This window comes from Callorhinchus milii, unplaced genomic scaffold (genome assembly GCF_018977255.1).
Source record: "Callorhinchus milii isolate IMCB2004 unplaced genomic scaffold, IMCB_Cmil_1.0 Scaffold5, whole genome shotgun sequence".
Taxonomy (NCBI): Eukaryota; Metazoa; Chordata; class Chondrichthyes; order Chimaeriformes; family Callorhinchidae; genus Callorhinchus; species Callorhinchus milii.
The window spans coordinates 18,937,266-18,951,290 of record NW_024704746.1 but is presented as its reverse complement, the minus strand read 5'-3'; the positions used below and the strand labels follow the sequence as shown (position 1 = coordinate 18,951,290).

Genomic DNA, 14,025 nt, shown 5'->3' with positions numbered 1-14,025 from the left:
TGTGTCTGTATTTCCAGTGATAGTTGTGGCTTCTGTATTTAACCAAATCATTTCTTCTATAAAATAAAACCATGCAATATAAAACAGCAATTCAAAGGTCAAGAGACAAAACGTAAACAGCTACGTGTTTAGCCTTATTTCATCAAAGTCTTTTATTTTTAACGTATAATAAAAGGTATGATAATTTTACACAATCAGTTGTTCTCTCATCTCGCAGAGGATCCAACCCACCACTGACATCCTTCAGAATCTCACCCAAAGAAACATATCGGACTTCTTAGTGAAAACGTATCCTAATCTAATCAGGACCAGGTAAGGACAGTTGTTTATTGCAGTAAATTTTCAAGTTCACAGCCCCAACAATTTAAAAAGAGCTTTTTTTTAAATCTAAATTGCATATATATTCACAGATCATTAATTGGTTTGAATCAGTTTGTCAGCTGCGGATTTTTTTTACAAAAGAAAGGCTTCTGATCTACTATAAGCATTAACCTTCTGTCTGTGTTTTCCTTTTAATTACAGCATGAAGAGCAAATACTGGGTTAATGAACAAAGGTATTGAATTATTTTCTTTCTGCGCTGTAAATTCTGCTGTAGTTATTACCTAAATGAGTGGAAGTGTATTATTATTATTCTCTTACACACAGAGCAAGGCTATAAATATCTGTTACAAATGACAGTATTGTTCGAATTCTATTTGAAATGCAAAAAATATTATTACTATTTATTATCACATCACACGTACCTTTTACTCTGCCTTCCCCCCATTACAATTTACTATTTTAATATATTCAGTAATGTGCAGCTAAGTGACTGCTGTTTGAAGTTTTACTTATTTATTAACTATCAACATTTTCGAACGCAAAATTAATTGGTTGTGAATGACATAGTTGAGAGCACCTGTAATTTTCTATTTGTGCATGCACGGTTTACACAACCCGGAAACTAGACCCACCGTGTGCAAGTGGTAGATTTATCGCCTGTAATATTCTAGTGCCAATGTTTTATTAAAAATGAAATTAAGGACATGCACTCAAGTGTTTTCCTGATGTTTCAGGTATGGTGGAATATCAGTGGGAGGAAAACTTCCAGTTTTGGAAGTTGACACTGAACAGATTGATGCTATTTTCACTCAAATGGGCCGAATGCTCAACATCACTGGGGTAGGTGACAGACTGATTGATTACTTTGCTCCCACATGTTAATGTGCTTGGGATGCATGTTGCATTTAGGCAAATTGTGAAGATTTGGGGTCGTGTAGCTCAGTGGTTAGAGCATTCGCCACATAAGCGAGAGACCTGCGTTCAATTACCAGCAGGGCGAAATGTTGGGAAAGTTTCCTTACTCCACACCTCTCTGTTTACCTAGTAGTAAGTAGGCACCCGGTTGTTAATCAATTGGAAGATTGCTTTTCCGGGGGTAATAATTCCTTCAAAAAAATACTAATAATAATTTGGTCACTCAATGACTGTGGGACACTGCTGTGCGCAATTGGCTGCCATGTTTCACCCACAAAATATATAGTCGATTCACTTTAGAGTATATTCTGTGAAGCGCTTTGAGACGTCTCGAAGACGTGATAAGGCACTCTATCAAATGCAAGGATTATTATTATTATTAAGATGCATGTGCGAAGATTAGTTTATCACTCCCTCTAGTGATTCAAACAATGTGCCACTGCCTTTCATTGCAGTTTTAACAGGATGGATTTTATTTTAGCCCCCAAATCTTTCAGTGATTGACTGTTTCTTTTGTTTTAGGGCAATTACACGCAGGCAATGTTTCGAGATCTCAAGAATTTCCTGAAGTACATGGAGACTGAAGAAAATATTAAGGTGTGTTTCTGAACTCTAATGTTTTGCATAGGGTAACATTTATCTGCTATAATGTTTGTGGTTGCAAAGACAAAATGACTGGCACATTTCTTCTGAGGTTTACCTTATTTTCAAACATACTAGGTACAACTTGCAGCATTTCTTAATGCATTAATTAACACAAGGAATCCATTATGAAATGCTATCAAAATAAAATGTAATCTGTATTTTTTCCTGTAGTTATTTATCGGTGTTGTTAATACACCTTTGCTCCACAGAGGATCTTTTATGAAGCCGAGAGGGATAAGTTTGGTGTCTTGTGAGTGCTCAGTCCTGACAACCCAGGTGTGGGTTAATGTCAGTGCTATGGGTTTCTCCACTTGGACAAACTAAGATTAGGAAGTTATTATTTGGGAATCACAGACACAGTTATTATTTAGAGAGTCACAGACACAGCCTGTGTCATACAACAGTGTCTGCCGCAGGCTGCTTTAATCAAGAGGACACGGGTTGCAAAGGACAATTTCAGCACAGACACCGGAAAGTGTTTTGTTTACCCAGGGGGTAATTAAAGAGTGGAGCAGGTTACCAGCAAGGATGTGGACTCATTTTTAAAAAAATGATGATGTAAATATGGTGGGTGTTCTGAAAGCATGAGATTAAATGAGTCAGAGAGCATTCTTCATCCGTAACTCTCTTGTGATCTTGTGTCTCCATAAAAATGCTTTAATGAAAGGGTGGTGAGATCAGTCTTGCAGCTGAAGTTGCTATATCCCAAGGTAGATGTTCAGTCAAACTCAGGCACTCCAATTTCAATGGTGTTTCCATCAGTTTGAACCCCTAATTATTAACCTTGACTTTGAAACTGACCTGTGATGTGTTGGAACAGTTTTCTATATTTAAACATTAATGCAGAGATCTAATCTGTTTCAGGTGTGGTTCAACAATAAAGGTTGGCATGCCATGGTTTCATTCATGAATACTGCCAACAATGCTATTCTTCGAGCAAACCTACAATCCAAGCTTGACCCAGAGGACTATGGCATAACCATTATAAACCATCCACTGAACCTCACGAAAGAACAGCTTTCAGAAGTCACTGTGTAAGTTACAACAACTTGCACTTATATAGCGCTCTTCACGTCCGAGCGAGTGGACACGGAGAGCTACGAGTTACTTAGACCTGCTGCAATTTAAAAACGCAAAAAGCCTTAATGTCAGAAAACCTTTTTTTTGGAAAGTAATCTCTGGGACACAGCAATCTGAGCAAATCTGTGATTTTTTTCTGCATCTGGAGCTCTGCCACATTTCCTGTGCTCTCCCTTTTCCTGAGCTTGTACATTTACTGTTCTGTTGATCTTGTCTTTTTCAGGCTCACTACTTCTGTGGATGCAGTGGTTGCAATCTGTGTTATCTTCGCCATGTCATTTGTCCCGGCGAGTTTTGTTCTGTACCTTATTCAAGAAAGGGTTTCAAGTGCTAAGCACCTGCAGTTTGTCAGTGGAATGAGCCCCACCACTTATTGGGTGGCCAACTTCATTTGGGATATGGTATGTCCCAACCCAGCACATCAATCACCATTGAAATTGTCGTTGTGGAGATTTAAACCAAAACAACTGCTGTTGCTGACATTTTGTACCACATTTTCATCTCCTGGAGTTTGCTCAATGCAGTGCCACAAAGGCAATGTGAAAGTTGTTAAGATTGATGAATATTATAAACACTTCACAGCACAATAAAACTATGTTGGAATTGAAACTGGAAACCAGCACACTTTTAAAAAGTACAAAGAGGGTTGCAGTATAAATGCAGGGGGTGTGAACCACATGTTTGCTCCTTCTTTCTCTGTTTAAAGAGCTCCAGGGTACCTGGGAATCTTGAACTAAAGAGATAATGTCATGAAAAAAGCTTCAGTAATATTAAAAAAAACAAAGGTGTGCACTGAGTGTCAAAATTCGGAGGGTTGTTTGTCTTTGTTCTTATTGAAAGCAAAAACCGAGACGAGAGCAACAAAAACAACTTGCATTTATATAACACCTTTCACATAAGATAACGTCTCAAAACACCTCACAGAGACAAAGTTGGAAAGCCTCTGGGGGTGGGGGGGCTCTGTATCTGCAACATTGAACTAACAGAATGCCCTAACTGTCTTCTTCAAACTAATTAACTGAACCTGAAGGATTTTCCTGAATGCAGAGCAGAAGCTTTGTGAATGTACAATTTCCCTTATGACTGTTATAATGATCTCCAGTGAATGTGTTCTGTCATTCTGTCATAGCAAGGCTATCTTGTTGGAAGTCATTTTTCCTTGCACATTGTAGAGGTTGTCGGAAGTGGCATGGATGAGGACTGTAGATATTCCATCATTATTAATGAGATGCAGCATTTGGAGCATTGCTAACTGGTGACTGACGCTTAAATTTGAATGTGTCTTTGTCTCTCAGTGTAACTATTCAGTGACAACATTCTTGGTGGTCATAATCTTCATTGGCTTCAATAAAAAAGCTTACACCTCACCGACTAACTTGCCTGCTCTCGTCGCTTTGCTGTTCCTCTATGGGTAAGGCAAGGTTTCCACACACTTTTCTGTTTCATTGACTTTCTCATAGCTTTGCTTTGCCAAATGCTTTCCAAAAAAGAACAAAAGTTAAAAACTCGACTCTTTTCTTTCCTCCGCAGATGGTCTGTAACTCCGATGCTATATCCCGCATCCTTTGTGTTCAATGTTCCCAGCACTGCCTATGTGGCCCTCTCCTGTATTAATCTTTTCATTGGGATCAATGGCAGTGCAGCTACCTTTGTTCTTGAGCTGTTTGAAAATAACAGGGTAGGTTCTTCTGAGTTTTGTATACATTTACCAGTCAAGTTGATGCTGATTGTTTGGGGGAAAACAAATTGTTTCTGTGACTTCTTCTGGTTACAATATGACTGGACTGAAATGATGGCTGGCATCCTATCCATTTATTATCCTTTCAAAACCAGTATCAAGTGATTCATTAGGATAACAAATCCCTGATTGTCCAGCGCCTTCGGACATCCTCCCAACGTGAAAGGCGCTATACAACTGTCATTTTGTATTATATAACAGACCAGACTCGATCCGGCACTGAGCAGTTAAAAGGAGGGCAATTGATATCATCATCCGTGATCTTAGGAGGGAAGGATCAGGGCTCCCACTCCTGATTACTCTTAGTGGCACTGGTGGAAGGTTTACATGTATGAACAATCGGTCATGACAGGTTTGGACTTAGCCAAAACAGCTCTCCCAGCTAAATAGTTTTCTTGATTGCTGTCCAGGTGAAGTACCAGAGACACCTAGTGAACAGCATTGAAACAGCTGAATAAAAGGGGGTGGAAAAAGAAAAGTTTCGATCGAGTGAAAAAGAATGAAAGTTTCCTTGGACTGAAATAAATACAAGCAATCGATATTGGCTTTGAGTTTCAGCAATCATTCAGTTGAGTGGTTCTTGTGATACTGTAAATCAAGAGAACAAGGTCTTTGAAAATCAGCAGATTGCCAGATTGAAGTGCTGCTTCAGTTAAACTCATTGCCAAATAGATATTGGTGATTTTCTTAGAAGAGTCTGAAGGTGTATAACACGACATGGCCAAAAACAGGGTTTTTTTCTGGCAGTGGATAAATTGGTAGCAAGAGATAAACTCAGTAATGTGTGCATACTGGATGTACTAAACATTTACATATTAGAATACACCCCACACATACAGTAATAACTCCCAAACACCCAGTAACCCAGACGACAAAGTCATCTGCGAAAGAGAGTAGAGCCTTTCATGAGTTTACATCTTAAGTAATGTAAACTCTTAGTTTAGGAAATAGCATTATGGGATATAGTACATAGATAGTCGGAACATTTGTGCATGCGACCGCCAGGAAGGTGGAAGGCAAACTAGATGGACCTTTGGCTTTTTTCGTCTAGCATTTCTTATGTTCTTATATAAAGTTTTTGTTTTACCATTCTCAATTTACCAAACTTCGCCCCTTGTAAAGGACTTTTCACCACTTAGTCAGGTAGCTCTCCAAAGTTCCCGCTCCACACAAATGCTCATTCAATTCTCTCTATACGTGGAACATGTTTGCATCTGAACAATAATAACGTGGTTACAATGCAAATATGTAGCCAATGTTGATTATATTAATTGTGTTCTCGTTCCAATGTAAGAACATTCTGTCACTAGAGCTCCAGCAATTGGTTTTCTTTTATGCGAATGTCAAACAGTTTGTATTCTCATTCCACTTAGCACACAGTGTGCTTTCTGAACTGATTAAGGCCGAGACACTGTGGAGTGCTTTATCCTTTTCAAAGTCCAGAATAAAATCTACCTAATTGTTAATTCAGGCCATTACTAATTCATCCATTCACTCTCTGGCACCTCCTTACCTCTGCAACCTCCTCACTCCCCAATTCACAACCCGGTGCCACCTCTCGACTGGCACCGGCTTCCTGCTCGTCCCTCACAACTCCGCCCCACCACCAGAGGTTGCGCTTTCAGCCACTACCCCCCAAAACTCTGGAACGCTCTCCCTCAAGCTCTCCACCTTACCCCCTCTCTCCCCTTTTCCAAGTCCTGCCTGAAAACCTTCCTCTTCGACCGTGCTTACGGCCACCTCTCCCGACGCCCCCCCCCCCCCCCTGTTAAGCGCTCTGAGACGCTACCTTATGTGGAGGGCACTAATAAGTGCAAGTTGTTGTTGTTGTACTAAGAATATAAGTGACTTGACTACAGTTGAATTCTTTCTAGGAATGAGGCTTTTATCTTGCATTAATGCCAGTCTCTCAACAACCAGCTCACACCTTTAGGATAACCTATCTAGTATTGTAAAGTATTATTCAATATGCAAGTGGAATAATCTTATTTAACTTTACAATTACAGTTGAAGATACTTGGATCTGTCTAAATAGCGTAATCTCTAAACCAGCCATTGTACACTATTGAATGTATTAACGGATGTTGAGGATACATATTATATACAAGAATTTATTTTATTAAGTTATTTTTATTTTAAGCGTTTTTATACTGAATAATAGTCTTTAGTAGTTTATTAGTGTCTGTAACAAGAGTTGAGTGGTACTAATGCTGTTCTTGTCATTTCAGACTTTGCAAAAGATCAATGCAATGTTGAAAAATATTCTGATAATATTTCCACATTTCTGCCTGGGAAGAGGTTTAATTGATATGGCTATGAATCAAGCTGTGACTGATGTATATGCTAGATTTGGTAAGTCTTATAATATAGGCGGAAGTGATTATGTTTTGTGATCTAGAATTCAGAGATGTAAAACATTTACAATTTAATTTTTGGAGTAAATCAGAAATTCAGTGTATTGCAACTAACAAGCTCAGAGCTTCTGTGTATGTATATATGAAACATTGAACTCAAATGCTAAAGATATTGGCCAGAGCATTGACCAGAGCTGAGGAAAGTCACTTGAAGGTAATCTATTACTGCATCCCCATTCCATGTGTAAAATTACAGAAATATACGTATTCACTTAGAAACACCCCTGATATTATGTGTTTGTTAACATACTGAATCATATTGTTCCAGGTGAAGATTTTTATTTCAATCCTTTCCATTGGGAGTTCCTTGGTAAGAACATGGCTGCCATGGCAATTGAAGGAGTTGTGTACTTCATGCTGAATCTCCTTTTCCAAAACCAGTTCTTCCTCTCCTACTGGTAAGTGTTGATATTTCTCAAAAGTAATGTTAACTTTTGAATCTTTAAGTATGATTGAATAACTATAGTGAAGCCTTATAATAATCCTTATAATCCTTCAATTTGATATAGCGCCTTATCACGTCTTCGAGTCATCTCAAAGTGCTTCACAGAATAAAGTGAATTGACTATATATTTTGTGAGTGAAACGCGGCAGCCAATTGTTCACAACAGTGTCCCACAAACAGTCGTCGATTGAGTAACCAAATTATTATTATTTATTTATTATTATTATTAATAGCCTTCACTATTGTGATAAATGAAGGATAGGCTAGAAGGACCTATATTATTATTATTAATATTCTCATCTTCAACTTTCCATCTATCCTCAAATCCTCATCACCACTTAACTTCAACTGATCACAGTATGATCTCTACAGATAAACTGTTGTGTGCTGCTCTTCAACTGATGCCTTCTTGTTTGACGTAGGTCGACAACGCCAACCAACTTACCTGTTATTGAAGAAGATGAGGATGTGTCCCTTGAGCGGGAGCGAATTACTAAGGGTGTCAGTAAGAATGACATTCTGAAAATAAAGGAACTCAGCAAGGTGAAGGCAAAATGAATATTCCTATTCCAGTATCTAGATGTTTTCAGTTTATGAAATCTATGTGTTTCTTTCACTAAATTTGGTCTGTGTTTCTTACAGTATTACGTGGGCAGAACAAGACCAGCTGTGAACAGACTCTGTATAGGTGTTCGACCAGGAGAGGTAAGCACTTCCAATATGTGTTAGCCTCAAATTATACATCAATGTTTCATAAAAGCTTCAGTTGAAGTGAAAAAATTATCTTAAATGCACTTTTTCTTCCGTGCTTAGTGCTTTGGACTATTGGGGGTCAACGGTGCTGGAAAGACAACAACCTTCAAAATGCTGACTGGTGACACAGATCCCTCTTCAGGCGATGCCTCAATTGCAGGCTACAGGTACACACACAACAGCAAGAGCCATTGCTGCAAGCTTATAGACAGAAACCAACGTTACACTCCCTTCAAAATATCTTATCAGTTCTGTCGAAATCCATCATAAAACACTTTGATTGCTTTGTCAACTATGATGCTTGTACTCAACTTCAAACACGTGCATAATTAACAATTGTGTCTTGTGTTAAAGAGCGTTGCTTTCACTCAGATGTTCTTGTGATTTTTTTTCCCCCCAGTATTCACACCAATATACACGATGTGCACCAGAACATGGGCTACTGTCCACAGTTTGATGCTATTGATGAGCTGCTCACAGGCCGGGAACATCTTTTGCTCTATGCACGTCTGCGAGGTGTCCCAGAAGATGAGATTGAAAGGGTAATTCTGCTCATGTTTAGCATTGCTTGTGATCTTGGGAACTTGCAGCACATTCATGAATCAGGAAGGCCATCAAACAATGGGAAGCAAGGACTTGACATGATCTTTCCTTGTACAACAACTTGCATTTCTATAGCGCATTTCACACATGGTAATGTCTGAAAGTGTTTTATTGAGTTGGTGCTGGACACTGAGCGAGGAGGGTAGGGGAAGAGATGAGGGAAGTAACGCAGTAGAAGATGCAGTTGAGGGAGGAATTACGAATATACACAGTCTAGTGACTTCACACTAAATCCTGTGCCGAACTTTGAAATCCTCTTGATGCTTCCTGTGCATAATATCTGGAAAGTGAGGGCTGCAGCGAAGCTATTTCAGACGTTAAACGTGTTAAATTACATCCCTAACAGTAATTTCTTAAGGCAGATTCTTAAATTATATGTAATGCGCTACTGATTATAATGTGAATGCTTAAAGGTTTCAAATTCTGAACAGTAACTTGTCTTTATATAGCGTCCTTCACACGGGAAGCGATTCAGACCACTTATAATCATATATTTCCAAAATCGTGCAACAAAATGTTATGCTGATAATGGCTCAAGTTCAATCTCAGTGTCTTGGTTCAATTGGCATATCAATCCTCAGAAACTCACTGTTCATTCCCAAACCAGGAGCAATGTTGCCTTGACAATCATTTTAAGATGTTGGAGGTAACATTGTTGAGTGTTAAAAAAGAATTTGCACAATGTACTTAACTGTCACATTATTTTCAAAAGGACAATGTGAATTATTACTTTCATTTTCCTGGAAATCACCTCTGCATAAAAACTATTGCTTCTTTTATATGCTGACTAAGAAATGGCTTGTGTAAAACAATGACTTCTTTTATGTTAGAATACACTGACTAAGAAATGGTCTGTGATTCAACATCAATCTCCTTTCATCTTTGTATTCAGAATTAAGACATCAGTTTTGTTTTCTAAATCAGACTCAGCAACCGCACTGCTGAAAATCGCACCAATTAGATCATTTTCGTTTCTCTAACACATCCTGAATGACTAACTGTTTAGTGGGTTAAGTAAGCTTCCTCATAAACACAATCTGTTAGGAGTCGCATACATAACAATCGAGTCGTTGGACAGGATGTGGGTAAAGCCACGATAGCATGAAAACCCCGTAGCCTCCAATCCCCCCAAAATGCTAAAACGTATGACATTGTCCTCGCAAACATCCAGAGAATAATACACCAACTGTAACCCTGAGAGGTGACTGCTGATTTTTGTCTGTTCGCAGATTGCTGAGTGGGGAATTGAAAAGCTGGATCTCACTGAATACGCCGATCAGACAACTGGCACGTACAGTGGGGGAAACAAGCGGAAACTCTCCACAGCCATTGCACTCATTGGCTCCCCCCCAGTCGTGTTGCTGGTAGGTGGCGCTGTAGTACAATAGTGCTACCCTGGTGCACGCAGAAGCACCATAGCACGTAAGCCCTCACATTGCTGTAAAATAAGACTATTCACTTTACATCATTGCATCGACGTTCATCTTGCATTGGTAATGTACGTCGAAGAAACAGTGAGACATTAAAAGAGGGTTCTTAGTTTATTCATATTTTGGCAAGCTTTAATTTGGCATTAATAGTTTGATGCATTCTTTAATGGAAGAGACACGTCAGTTGGATTTAGATTAAATCTATCATTTGAAGTACAGGATCTCAAAGGAAAATTATAGACTCAATAATAACAGGGAAATCCTGTATTTAGTTTTGCCTGTATTTAGTTTTGCCCACAAAATACCACGGTCAATCCACTTTACAGTATATTCTGTGAAGCGCTTTGAAACGTCTCAACGACGTGATAACGCACTATAACAAAGGCAAGAATTGTTATTATTATAATAATTGGTTAATAATCACAACAACTTATGCTTAAAGTGTCTTTTCATGTAGAATGTTGTCTCAAATGTGTTTTACAGAGAAGCTTGAGATGGGAGGGAGGGACATGACCAAATAAAAAAAAAATTATATCCTCTGTTTTTAGCATGATTTATGTGTAAGTTGAGAATTCCGATCATGTTTGCAATATGTTAATATGTACTCTGCTTTAGGATGAACCGACTACAGGAATGGATCCCAAGTCACGTCGATTCCTCTGGAACTGTCTTCTTGGTGTTATCCGAGAAGGCAGAGCTGTGGTATTGACCTCACACAGGTAAGAAGTTGTCTCTTTAACGCTTTGTGAGACTGAAAAGATTTCCTTGTTAAGACAGTCAAACTGATGGGAACTTTGTTGTGTTTGCAGCATGGAAGAGTGTGAAGCCCTCTGCACACGGTTGGCCATTATGGTGAATGGACAATTCAAGTGTCTGGGTACCATCCAACATCTGAAGTACAAGTACGTCAATGCTCTTTGTTTACTCACTCAAGTGTTTCCATATCACACACACATGCTAAATGTTATGACTTCCTACTTCCGTGATGCTGACATTTCCCATATATTACAATTAGTTTTTCTTATTTTGTTATGTATCTCGATTTAAAAGGTGGGCGATTGGTGTTACAGTAACGCAGGTTTGTCCTGATGCAAGCTTGATCATTTCAATTGGAAGTGGATGGTTTTTTGCTCCCCTTTTAATTTTCATAAGTATTCAGTTACGGTGTTATTAGAAGGGTCCGTACTTTAATGATTTTCTTTAACTTCAAATCTCTGTAACTCTTTGACCACAAAGTGAGTTTTTGTCGTGATGGTTCACTTTGCTTTGATCAGGTTTGGTGATGGATATGTCGTCACAGTGAAGACTAAAGAGGTTAAGGCTGGAATTGGACCTGACCTGAATCCAGTGCAGGCGTTCATTGAAGCCAACTTCCCCAACAGTTTGCAAATAGAGAAGCATCACAACACGATACAATATCAGATACCGTCATCATCACTAGCCAAAATCTTCCACTTACTGATCTCCAACAAAGAGCAGCTGAACATAGATGAATACACTGTCTCACAAACAACTTTAGACCAGGTATAGAACTTGCTTCATCCTCTTGAACCCTATCCATTCCAAATGCCCTCCTTTTCCTTGACAATTTTCAAAAAGTGTTTTCCTCATCCAACTAGGTCCAGTATGTTGAATTGCTAATGTATTGGGTCTAATGGTTACCAATTATTTTCACAATCAGTATTTAAATTGAAAGTAACAGCACTATTCAGTCAGCTATTAATAAATGGTGTTTTCTGTTTGTATATTAAATTATACTTATATTGAAAATCCATCACGAAAAATGTCTTTCCTTCCTCCTTTCCATTCCTTTCCTGCCTTCCTTCAGCAAAGCTGTGCTTTTAGCTGTAGATTAAAGTCACTGCTATTTTTGGCAAAGACATTGTTATTGTATAACTGAGGACAATGGTCTTGACTTTGTGCAGGTGTTTGTGAACTTTGCCAAAGAACAAGCACCTGAGGATGAAAATGTATCTCTGCATCCGCGAGCTGCAGGGGGCAGGCGGGAAATAAAGATAAGTCCAACTCCGGCAGAACCTGCCCAGCAAAGAAGCACAAGCGCCACCCCTCCCACCGCAGAGGCAAACAAGGAGAAAAAGTCTTGAGGAAGTGCCAACGACACAGTACTAACAAATTGTACTGCGTAGACTGAACACCGAACATCATGACTGTAATATCATTCCCCGAGGGTGGTTTCAGTAACAGAAACCTCAAACGTGATAACTCCACAGTATTGACTTCACTGCAAATAACAGCATCAGCACACCACGTAGCACAAGGTTTGCTATGATTCCAAACAGAAAACAGAAATTGTCATGCAGCCAATCTGAGGATAATGCATGTTTATCTCTACTGTCACAGACTAAAATAGCTAATACATTATGCATGGCTGTGGCCTTTTCTCGCAGCCATAAGATAGATGCCCGCAAGAGGAATTTATTACATTGCTGTGCATTCCTCCTAACCAACATCATGCATATAGTAATTAATCCTTCCAATACTGAATGCTCTTTGCCTATGTACATTATCATATAACATCTTCAGAAGTGGTTTCCTGTATACGGTTTAATGTTGCATCCTATGAAATAGATTTAAAGAACTATGTCAATCTAGTCCCTCATTTGTAGTATTTTCTGAATAAAAGAGGATCTAATTTGGGGTTTTCAGTAAACCGTTATAAATGGGTTCCTATCATGTATGATCTAATAATTGCAATGGTATCAGTGACACACAGTGGCATTAACACTAATACATGTTGTTGCACACCCTCTGGACTATGAAGAAGACCATACTTAACACTGACCTGTCCTCAGCCACACAAACAAAAACTAATCCGGGATTTTCGTGACGTAATGACACGTTTCAAGGTGAAGCCGAATAACCTGATTAGATCTGCTAAATGAAATATATTTTAGTGGGCATTTATAATTTTGCACAAATATCTCAGGTTCAAAAAAGAAAATATTCAGTAAGGTTTTATTTCAACGAAAGATTTGCTTTGATCAACAGATGTGGTTAACTTTAATAAAGGTAAGGTTCTCTCCTCTTGTGAATATTCAAATTAATACTCTAGATCCCCACTAATATGCGTACATGCGCACACACACTTTTTATAAATTGAATGAATAAAACATCTTTCACTTGAAAACTGCTTTGTGAGAAAGTATGTGAAACAATAAAAGCTGATCTTACTGGAAAAAAATACAGAGAATTATGCTTTTCTACTGAGAATTTTACTGAGAATTTGTTGCTACTAACTTACCTTTGGCAAGAAAAAAACGAGAACAAATGTACTGCACGTACAAATAAAAGAAAAATAATAGCTACCACATACCTGACAACATACTATAATTCACTCATGACTGTTGTGGATGAGTTACTGAGTTAACCTCATGTTTGAATATCTCTCTATATGAATGCATTGTCTTATTCTGCTCTCCACCCTGAAGAGGCGGGTGATACAAAGGCACAGTTTGGCACCTGACCCAAGTGGCTTAGATAGTTAGTGTTGGTAGCTTATTGAGCCTCAGGGGATGTGGCAACTGAGCCAGATCCTGTGGTCTTTGAATATCCACAAGTGAACTATTCAGGATGAGCAACAGAACAGAACCATTTTGATATTTTTCTCCCTTCATATCCCGGAGGCATTTATGTCAATTGCTTCACTTCCTTGGATAAA

At 38.7% G+C, this 14,025-nt stretch overlaps 1 protein-coding gene across 1 annotated transcript in view; it reads left to right on the top strand.

Moving 5' to 3' along the window:
* abca4b (ATP-binding cassette, sub-family A (ABC1), member 4b) overlaps window positions 1-13,548 on the top strand; it is a 51,722-nt gene extending 38,174 nt beyond the window's left edge. Inside the window, exons 31-49 of the mRNA XM_007887129.2 lie at window positions 218-312; window positions 523-555; window positions 1,058-1,163; window positions 1,761-1,835; window positions 2,748-2,917; window positions 3,187-3,364; window positions 4,259-4,374; window positions 4,494-4,641; window positions 6,930-7,053; window positions 7,384-7,513; window positions 7,983-8,103; window positions 8,203-8,265; window positions 8,374-8,480; window positions 8,714-8,855; window positions 10,146-10,280; window positions 10,962-11,065; window positions 11,156-11,248; window positions 11,621-11,870; window positions 12,272-13,548. Coding sequence (XP_007885320.1) covers window positions 218-312; window positions 523-555; window positions 1,058-1,163; window positions 1,761-1,835; window positions 2,748-2,917; window positions 3,187-3,364; window positions 4,259-4,374; window positions 4,494-4,641; window positions 6,930-7,053; window positions 7,384-7,513; window positions 7,983-8,103; window positions 8,203-8,265; window positions 8,374-8,480; window positions 8,714-8,855; window positions 10,146-10,280; window positions 10,962-11,065; window positions 11,156-11,248; window positions 11,621-11,870; window positions 12,272-12,451 — 2,370 coding nt within the window. The 3' untranslated portion in view covers window positions 12,452-13,548. The remainder of the gene's footprint in view (window positions 1-217; window positions 313-522; window positions 556-1,057; window positions 1,164-1,760; window positions 1,836-2,747; window positions 2,918-3,186; window positions 3,365-4,258; window positions 4,375-4,493; window positions 4,642-6,929; window positions 7,054-7,383; window positions 7,514-7,982; window positions 8,104-8,202; window positions 8,266-8,373; window positions 8,481-8,713; window positions 8,856-10,145; window positions 10,281-10,961; window positions 11,066-11,155; window positions 11,249-11,620; window positions 11,871-12,271) is intronic.
* Window positions 13,549-14,025: the final 477 nt, after the last annotated feature.